Source organism: Varanus komodoensis, unplaced genomic scaffold, assembly GCF_004798865.1.
Source record: "Varanus komodoensis strain SLA01 unplaced genomic scaffold, ASM479886v1 scaffold44_1, whole genome shotgun sequence".
NCBI classification, from domain to species: Eukaryota; Metazoa; Chordata; class Lepidosauria; order Squamata; family Varanidae; genus Varanus; species Varanus komodoensis.
The window spans coordinates 348044-358515 of record NW_025336009.1 but is presented as its reverse complement, the minus strand read 5'-3'; the positions used below and the strand labels follow the sequence as shown (position 1 = coordinate 358515).

General features: G+C 44.0%; 1 protein-coding gene across 14 annotated transcripts in view; it reads left to right on the top strand.

Moving 5' to 3' along the window:
- The window catches only part of CABIN1 (calcineurin binding protein 1), a 257074-nt gene that overhangs the window by 57398 nt on the left and 189204 nt on the right, over positions 1 to 10472 (top strand). For 12 of the 14 annotated variants that reach the window (XR_006416074.1, XM_044444094.1, XM_044444096.1 and 9 more), the window contains 2 exons: positions 2772 to 3049; positions 3910 to 4078. Coding sequence is in view for 13 of the 14 variants with exons in the window: in XM_044444094.1 (XP_044300029.1) it covers positions 2772 to 3049; positions 3910 to 4078 (447 nt within the window). In the remaining variant the exon portion in view is untranslated. The other 2 variants (XM_044444103.1, XM_044444102.1) reach the window with 2 other exon arrangements.

Sequence of the window (10472 nt, the reverse complement as noted above, 5' to 3'; positions counted from 1 at the left end):
TTTTCCATCTAGCCCAGTTTTTGGTAATTTGCTTATCAGAATGTTGTGTGGCACTATGTCAAAAGCTTTGCTAAAGTCTAGGTAGATTATGTCCACAGTGTTCCTTTTGTCCATTTGGGAAGTTACCAAGTCAAAAAATGTGATTAAATTACTGTGGCAGGATTTATTTTTGATAAATCTATGTTGGCTTCTATTAATCACTGCATTTTCTTCAAGAAGCTTGCAGATGGATTTTTTTTTAAATAATTAGCTCCTGAACTTTTCCAGGCATTCATGTCAGGCTAGCTAGTCTATAGTCCCCAGGTTAATCTTTTGCCCCCTTTTTGGAGATAGGGAGAATGTTAGCCCTTCTTCAGTCACCTGGCAGTTCTCCTGCTTTCCAAGATGTATCAAAGATTCTGAGAGTTCCTCTGCCAGCTCTTCCATGTCTCTGGGATGGATTGTATTGCGCCCTGGAGATTTGAATGTGTTTATTCTTTCTAGGTATTTCTTGGCCATTTGTCTGTCAAACTTGGGCTACCATGCCATCCACTTTAAGTAGCTGGATACCTTTCTCTTTCACATATCTTTTGTTTTAGATGTATTTGAAGAAGGCTTTCTTGTTATTAGCATTCCTTGCTATTCTCAGTTCATTTCCTGCTTCAGCCTCCCTGATGCCATTCCTGCACTTTCTTGTTACAGGTTTATATTCTTCCTTTGTGGCCTGGCCCTGCTTCCACTTCATGTACATGTTCTGTTCTGTTCTGTTCTGTTTTTTTCAGGCTGTCTCTTAACGTTTTGTGAAGCCATGTAGGCTTCCTCTGTTGTTTTCTCACTTTTTTCTTGATAGAATTGTTTGCAGTTGTGCTTGGAGAATCTTCATTTTCAAGATTTCCCACCCCTTGGACTCCGTTTCCCTTAAAAGTGAGTTGCCATGGCAATTTGCTTATTGTTCTGAGTTCATTAAAGTTGGCTTTCTTGAAGTCCAGAGAATGGTGGCAGTTAAGCCTTGTCTAGTTTAATTTCTGTGGCTGCAATTTTGTCTACTAGAACTTTCTTTTAGTATTAAATCGAGGACAGTTGTTTCTCTTGTTCATTCCTCTATCTTCTGCTGGAGGAAGTTGTTGGCAATACATGTCAGGAATCTTGTGGAGGGGGCATGCTTGGCAAAAATTGTTTCCCAGCATCTGTTGGTGAAACTGAAGCCCCCTATTCTTCTTGAAAATGCTGGCAAGTTGCTTTTGATAGATTGTATCCTTGTCCTCCTTTTGACTGGGTGGTCCGTAATAGACACCAATAACAATGTTTTTCTTGTTTTTTGCTCCTTTTAAATTAAACCAGATGCTATCAATGGGGCTACTAAGTTCCTTTTCTTGTATTTCTGTGCAGATTTATGTGTCTCTTATGTATTGTGTGACTCCACCTCCCTTTTTGTCCTTTCTGTTTCTCTGTTGGTTGTATCCATAATTGTGGAGTTCCAGTCATGTGAGTCATCCCACTAAGTTTCCAGTATTCCTATAAGATTGTAATTGCCCACATGTACTATGTTTATGTTGTTTGTTTCCCATACTCTGGGCACTGGTGTAGACATCAAAATTCATTCTCGCTGTGTCCTGGTTTTTTTCCTACTTTTTTGGGAGACTGGTGTTGGGCCCTGCTTGAGGTTTTTTCTTTGTTGAAATATATAATCTTTGCTAGATGATGGTATGCCATGCTTCACATCTCCTTCCCCTATAGGTTCTAGTTTAAAGCTCATCTTCATGTGAGTCATCTTACCAAGTTTCAGTTATGAAGAGTTCCAGAGTTTAAATTTATCTGTTCCCTATTTGACTGTTCCCAAGAACACTTATTCATGAGGAGGGGCAATCCTGACTTTAATCTTAAGTAATGCTGGCCAGGACTAACATGAGCCACTATGAACACAAACTGCTGGACTAGATAGCCTTTCAGTCTGATCCAGCAGGGCTGTTTTTATGTTTAAAGTTGGCAAACAATAGCCTGCTATTTTAGATGGAATCATAAGATCACAGATTCATAGAATACTAGAGTTGGAAGGAACCAACAAAGCCATTGAGTCCAGCCCCCTGCTCCATGCAGGACTCCAAGTTAAGAACTTCTCAGACTGTTCATATGCTCGACCTGATGAAGGTACATTTTTTCCTGTTATTTAAATAACATTTTATCTTTAGTCTGGCTTTTTGCATTGTACTCAGTGGCCTAACAGAAAACAAGGATGTAGGAGTTAAACTAGCTGAGAGGCTACAGCTAGCATACTGATCATGCAGCCACGACTTGTGTTTATCAGGCAGATGTGACACAGTGCAATAAACTGGATAGTATCTGCAGCCCTGCTGGCTTTGTGCATTCATAGCTATTTTTAATTGTTTGTTTAATTTAACTGAACAACTAAGTTTAGTAGTAGCAGAAGTCAAGGAAGAGCAGAACTTCCTGGCCTCCTGTCCTGTTGCTAAACTTATGCAGATGCTTTAAGGTGTACATGTGTTATTCTCAGTTGTATTTGATACTTTGTCACTGTAGCCATGATGCTTCATCACTGGGGTCTAGACTTGTTCTTGGTTAAGTGTTATTTCCTTAATGGTTGTAGTGATCAGGCTGGTATTGGCTGCTGTGGAAAATGTCTGCCCTGCTTTTTGCAGCCTCAAGTCATTTGCCACGTATAAGAATAAGAGTAAATAGCAGAAGAAGAGCTTAATGTTTAGGAGAGGAGTGCAGTGTGCACGGCCACACAGAAAATGATGAGCTTGTGTTGGTTGCCATGTATTCTCATGTAGGTGGAAGTGTCTTGGAGAAAGTTTGATGGCCATGTATCAGCATCTGGTTACTTGTGAGCTGCCTCGGCCCAGCCTGGGCAAGAGAATTGACCTGTTGGAGTACCAAGATTTGAATCAACACTTGGCTGTATTTGCAACTGCTGCTCCTGTCAATGTCATCCAGCCCCACCCTGGCAGCCTTAGCCCTGTGATGACTGCGACTGAACCACTCCTAACATACACACCAGTGACACCTACCTTTCCTGGTGCAAATGTGCTGGAATCAGTCAATCCTGTAGGTGAGTTTTTTTGCCGCAGGAGTGACACTGGGGATTCCTGACCTTTTTGGGCTCATAAGAACACATTTGGAGTTTTGAGATGGTGTTATGGGTGCAAGCACAAAAATGACTGCTGTGGTAGGTAGACATGTCATGAGCAGAGCCAGCTGGAGCCAGGGGTCAGACTAGATGGCCTGGGAGGCCCTTTCTGACTCACTCTGTTTCTATGATAGTTGTGTGGCTCTTTTCAATAGGTGACAGTAACCAGAGTCTTATCTTTTGTAAATGAGAATGTTCTCATTTAATCTGTGACTAATCTGATAGGGTTGAGTAACCTTCTAGCCTCTTAATACTGCATGTGACAATGGTCTGGGGCTACACCTTAGATACAGGCATGCACACAGGCAAACATAATCCATGCACAATCTTCTCCACCTCCCATTTTAGTTTTGGCTGTGGGATGGTACAGAAATTAAATCAATAAATAATACCAATGCATGCTTTTCCCCTTGTCTCATCACACATAGGTGGTGGTGGGGTTACACTTCTCTTCCCTGCACACTGACATCCATTTGATGTCTCCCATGCCAATCAGCTGTGGTGGGGGACACAGCTGAAATGGAGATGATTGTGTGTAGTGATAATCCTTTCCGTGCACCATTTTCTCAATGAAATCATACTTGTGACAGCTTTCCAAAAAGTGTTCTAGCAGGCTGTCATGAACATTTGGTCTGGAAAAGAATGCAAAGAGAGTTATTCTCATAAGCAAAGCAGTGGCAAAATTTAGAATAATGGCAGCAGTGTGGGCATCTGTGGCAAATCACATAGGAAACCTACATATGTAAAGACAGTTTGACTGGACATGCTTTGTCTTTTCTTAGGTGATCCCTCTGGGAGTGACAAATCAAAAAAAGTAGTGAAACGGAAGAGAATTGCTGAAGACAGTGGTGAGACAGCAAAGAGGCGATCTGCTCGAGTGCGGAATACCAAATGCAAAAAGGAAGAGAAAGTTGATTTTCAGGAACTGCTCGTGAAGTTCCTTCCTTCACGGTATGGCAACCTGTTGCTGAGTAATTTTGTGTGTTTGTTTGTTTGTTTGTTTATTTAAAACGTTTATATGCCATCCTTTATGACAACATCTCAGGACAGCTTACAACATTAAAATTGGAAAACAGTCAAAACAATCCATGAACAATAACAATAAATAGGAATAATAGATAGTTAATAAAAATACAAACAGATAAAATTAGTTGAAAGAAAGCGACTGTTACCTTTTAAAATTAACGGTTCTTAAAATAACGCTCGAATAAAAAGGTAATGAATGGTTGAGCTAACTTTGGAAAAGTACCAGAGATTTTAAAAGCTGCTAGGCCATAGCCATACACTTTTGATGCAAGTGCACAGCTCTTGCACTATGAGCAAGGGCTTCCTGTGTGAGAGAATTCTGCATGAGAACCTCTGACCCCTTGCAGCTGTGGATCTGATTTCCTGGCTTCTAGGCTAGTGGGTTTTTAGAATCATCCCATTCTATCAACAGAAATGGGCATTTCTGGGGACATATACAACTACTAATGAGTGCTCTCTGTACATCACATGTATGGGCTCTGCACTGACATGGGGCCTGTTATTGGAAAGAAATTCCTAGGTGAGCTTATTTTGGTGGGAGCCCCACTGCTCCCTCCCCCTAGTATATAAAGGTGGGGCATCCACAGTTATGCCAGTTCTTCATCATGATCTCTGTGTATCACACACACATGAGTTTAAATGACAGCGGAAGGCCTAGGTTGGAAGAAACTTCTACAGCTTGGTGTCACAGAGTGGGTGGGGCACCCTGTCCCCTCTGGAATCCTGCTATAAGGGGAAAGGGCCCTGCCCCATCCCTCAGTTCCTTTTCAACTGCGACCGCTTAGGTTGGAATCACTTCATTGCTCCTCCTTGCCTTTTCTCCTCTCATATATACAGTAGACACTTGACTATCCGGCTCGTGACTATCTGGCCTCCGTACTATCCGGCCTAGTTAAAAAATATCAATGAACAGTAAAATAAGTTTAAATAATTTTTGTAAGAATTAAGCCTACGTTTTACGTTAATGTTTTGTTTATTTTAAAAGTATGTATTCATACTGTACAGTGTACATGATTTTATGTTTCCTGCAATTAAGTTAAACATTATAAAATTTATCTTAAAATGTGTACAATATTTTTATCCTTGGACTTACTTTTTCTGTAATAAATTTTTAAAACGCACAGTACAGTACATAACAAACATTTATAAAGTACTGGCCTGTACTAAGAGGTCAGAAAATATGAATAAGAGTGGGTTTTGGTATAAAGGGTGTTTTTAATGGTATGGGTGGGGTAGGAAGTGAGCATTTCTAGAACTCTGGCCTATCCGGCTTGCCCTTCTGCCACATTAGGCCGGATAGTTGGGAGTCTACTGTGTTAAAGGATGAATCAAAAATTATCTGCACTCTGGTTGTATTAAAACTTCTGTTGGCTGCACTGTCTTATCAGCGCTTTCCATTCAAAGCTACCATCTCCCCAGTCACTGCTATGCAGGTGTGAACCTGTTACATCAGTACTGCGGTGTGAGCAAAAACGGATGGCCCACTTGTGATTTGGATGAAGGAAGAACAGCATGCAGTGATTCATTTTTTGTGGTCTGAGAGTGTACCTGGTGCTGTTATTTATCAAAGACTTTGTATGGAGAAAGTTTTTTGTCACGATGAAGTGTATGAATGGATGGAGAAGTTCAAGAAAAGTCGCACAAAGAAGAAACCGGATGCCTATCCATGTCCACGGCTGATGGCAACATTGAGTGTACACATAAAATGATTCTGTTGAGCAGATGAGTGACAGTGGATTATGTGGCAAATCATTTGCAAATCAGCCATGGCTCTGCCTGTGAATAAGGAAGGTGAAAGTTTCTTAAAGAGAATCATTACCGTTGATGAGACATGATTCATCACTATGACCCTGAGAGTAAACGACAGAGTATGGAATGGAAACATCCTCAAGCACCAACCAAGAAAAATTTCAGAAGTCAACCATCAGCTGGAAAATTGATGCTTACAGTTTTCTGGAATTCTCAAGGGCCAGTAGTTGAACATTTTCAGGAAAAGTGTTCAACAATCAACAGTGCTCGTTACAGTGAGATGCTTATTGAAGAGTGGAAGCCTAAACTTCAGATTAAATGCAGAGGGCTGCTATCTGAGAGCGTTGTGATCTTGCATGACAATGCAAGTCCTCACACTTCTGTCCACACTGTCGACACTCTGCAAAAACTTCATTTTGAGGTGTTAAAGCATCTTCCCTATAGTCCTGCTTTGGTTCCATTGGACTTTTCACTTGTTTGGCCCCCTGAAAGCAGTCCTACAAGGACAAAGATTCACTTCTGATGAAAAAGTGAAGACAGGTGCATTCGTGGTTCGCAGCTCAGCCTAAAACATTTTTTAAATGAGGGAATACAAAATCTTGTTGACAGACTGATGATGTGTATTGAAATTATGCCAGAAGATGATGTATTTGTCTTTTTTAAAAGTTAATTAAAATAGATTCTACAGCCAGAGTGTGGATAATTTTTGACTCACCCTCTCTTGCTCTCTTCTTGACTTTCTTTCTTCTCCCTTGAACTATTTTCCCTCACTATGATGGCCATTGAACCACATGGTTGCAGGCTGACTGCTGAAGAGGGCCAGGAAGATAGCCAACGTCTCAGAGGCCCCATTGGGCTGAGACTTGTGGGTGCACGGGAAACACTACCATGTGAGCCCTCTCATGAGCCCCCCCACCCACTTTCTCTGCTGGCGACTGGCTCTGTTGCCCACAGACACCGTCCTCTGGTTCTGGACTAAGGGGCCTCTGCTGTGCAAGCCCTCAGGATGTCTCTGACTAAGGCTCACTGGATCCTTGTGGATGCTTGTCCTCCACCACAGCCTGCTTCCAAACACTGGCCGGCTCCTGAGCTCTGCCTTCAATGCGACACAACCTCAAGCACCAGTGCAGCCTCTGTTTGTGCACAGACGCTGCTTGGCCACCCATTACCTCCAAGCACTGCCACTCCCGCAGCCTACCACTGCCACAGCCTGCCTCCTGGCACTACTGCTGATACTGCCTACCTCCAGATATGGCCACCCCAGCCTGCCTCCAGGCACCACTGCCACAGCCCACTGCCCGATGCCGCCGCAGTAGCCTAGCTCCATTGTGTTGCTGCCCCATGTGGCCTGCTGACCACTGCAATTCTTGCTCACCTCCAGGCGCTACTGCCTTTGTAGCTTGATGTCTGCCACTGCCTAGGCGTGTTACCCGCTGCTCCCACCCAACACCAGGCACTCCTGCCATCACCATAGCTGGACTCTGAGCACCACCGCGGCCTGTCCTCTAATGCCATGGCCTGCTCCCCAGCACCTCCACTGCCTGTGCACCACCAGTGAGGCTAGTGCATGTGCCCACTACTCATGCGGCCTGGGCACATGCCCACTACTGTTGCACTGGCCCCCATGGCAACATTACTGGCTCTGCCATGCCCTGTCTGCTGGCAGACTCCAGATGCTGTCGCCATCGCCTGGAACACCCAGACATACTTCCGGCCTGCCTTGGCACGAGCCTGAAACCAAGCCATGAGACTTCCTGCAGCAACGCAGACAGGAATGCTGGCCACACTTTCTCAGAGTGACGCTGGGCTGATCTCAACATGATGTCAGCCCAGTTTACCAATCCAGGGACCTTGCTGCTGACATCATCCCGGTCTACCAATTCAGTGACACTCCACTGATGATGTTGGCCCAGTCAAGCAATGTGGATACCTTGCCACATATGTTGACCTGTCTACTGCTCCAGAGACCGTGGCGCCAGCGCCACCTCAGTCTATTCCTGCGGAGACTCTGACGCCAACATCATCCCAGCCTACCTTCTGTCATAGCCTACACCCAAGCGCCCCTGTGGCCTGCTGCACGGCAGCCCTCCGCTCATTACCCAGACCTGCCCAAGGCCTCCAGGAAGGTGCCAGCAGCCCATTTGCAGGCACTAATGGCACTAACAGCTCTATCCAGGCACCCTCACCTGTTCCAACTTCACAGATTACCTACCAAACAGTTCTGCCCAAAGTTGCATCATGGTTCCATCTAAATCAGGACATTGTACTGACAGTGTTCTTTGCGATGCCATCCACCCTGATGGAAGAGGTGCTACATACTTTTTTTATAATCAGTTTTATTCAAAATAGCCCTAATACAAAGAAAAACTAAAAACAACATCAATAATCAGAAACATCGGACCTGCTGGGTCAGTCCCCACATTTTTTCTATTTATGATAACTTAAAAACATATCTGAATCTATACGAAGTCCTGTTTCTCTAGCCAATAATAAAAAGAGTCCCAAGTTTGATAGAAATCAATATCTTCTTTCTCCTTCAATGACAAAGTCAGTCTGTCCATTTCTGCACAGTCCAAGATCTTTTTTTGGATCAGTTCATCGGTGGGTGGTTCTTCACTTTTCCAGTGTTGGGCAAATGCAATCCTCACCGCAGTAATTACATGTAAAATCAAGTACATTTCTTGTTTACTAATATCAACAGGTATAATGCCTAATAAGAAAAGTTCAGGTTTAAAAGCTAAGGATTTTTGTAACATTTCCTCAAGCCATTTATGTATTTTAATCCAATACTTTTTCGCATTATCGCAAGTCCACCACATATGATAGAAAGTACCCAATTTATGTTTACATTTCCAACATCCATTTGACATATTTGGAAACATCTTTGCTTGCCTATTTGGCAACAAATACCATCTATAAAACATTTTATACAAGTTTTCATTATATGAAGTTGCTAATGTTACCTTAATATTTCTCTCCCACAGCTTTTGCCATTTTTCTGATTCAATATTATAGCCAAAGTTTTGTGCCCACGTTTTCATAGTTTCCTTAACCTGTTCATCTTCCATTCTCCTATCTAGTAAGAAATTATATAGTCTTTTAATAATTTTCTCATCTGATTTAAGCATCACCTGATCAAATACTGTTAATCTTTTTAAAAGCCCCAAATTCTATAGTCTTTAGCATATTTATTTATTTAGAAAACTTCTATGCTGCCCCCTTCGCCGAAGCCTCGGGGCGGCTCACAAAACATTAAAACATAATACATTAAAAATATAAAACGAATTACAATATAAAATAAGTCACCCTGGCCAAAGAATAAAATAAGGAAATAATATTAGCAATTAAAATGACATTTGAATAAAAAGGTCTTCGCCTGGCGCCGAAAAACAAATAACGACGGCACCAGGCGGACCTCTCTGGGGAGTGCATTCCATAGATTGGGCGCCACCACAGAGAAAGCCCTCCTCCGAGTACTTACCCTCCTAATTTCCTTCACGGAGGGTTCCTGGAGAAGGGCCTCTCCCGCAGATCTCAGGGGGCAGGCGGGCATATATGGATGTAAGCGCTCCTTCAGGTAGCCAGGACCCAAGCCATTTAGGGCTTTATAGGTCATCACCAACAACTTGAATTGCACCCGGACTTCAATGGGAAGCCAGTGAAGCTGACGGAGGACTGGAGTCATGTGAACGTAACGCCCAGTCCCCGTCAGCAGCCTGGCAGCTCTATTTTGAACCAGTTGAAGTATCTGGACCGTCTTCAAGGGTAGCCCCATGTAGAGCGCGTTACAGAAGTCAAGACGGGAAGTCACCAACGCGTGTGTCACTGTTGCCAGGCAGTCGTACTCCAGGTAGGAGCGCAGCTGATGGATCAGCCGAAGCTGAAGGAAAGTGCTCCTCGCCACTGCTGTCACCTGAGCTTCCAATGAAAGCTCTGGGTCGAGGAGCACTCCCAAGCTGTGGACCTTGTCCCTAAGAGGGAGTGCAACCCCATTCAGGACTAGGTTCAGTTCATCCTCTCCGAAGCCCAATCCACCAACCAATAGGACCTCCGTCTTGTCTGGATTGAGCTTCAGTTTATTGGCCCTCATCCAGCCCATTACCTCGGCCAGGCACCGAGCACAGCCACTGCCTCACCTGGATTGGTGGAAAACGAGAGGTAGAGCTGGGTATCATCAGCATACTGATGATTCCGCAGCCCACACCTCCTGATGACCTCTCCCAGCGGTTTCATGTAGATGTTAAACAGCAAAGGGGACAAAATGGAGCCCTGTGGTACTCCATGGCATAGCTGCCATGGCGCAGAGCCATAGTCCCCCAGCACCACCTTCTGGAATCGGTCATTGAGATAGGAGCGGAACCACTGCAAAGCAGTGCCTCCGACCCCCAGTCCCGCAAGCCTATCCAGAAGGATACCATGGTCAATGGTATCAAAAGCCGCTGAGAGGTCCAGAAGAACCAACAGGGACGCACTCCCCCTGTCCTTCTCCTTTCACAGGTCATCATACAGGGTGACCAAGGCAGATTCAGTACCGTACCCGGGTCTGAAGCCGGACTGAAATGGGTCCAGA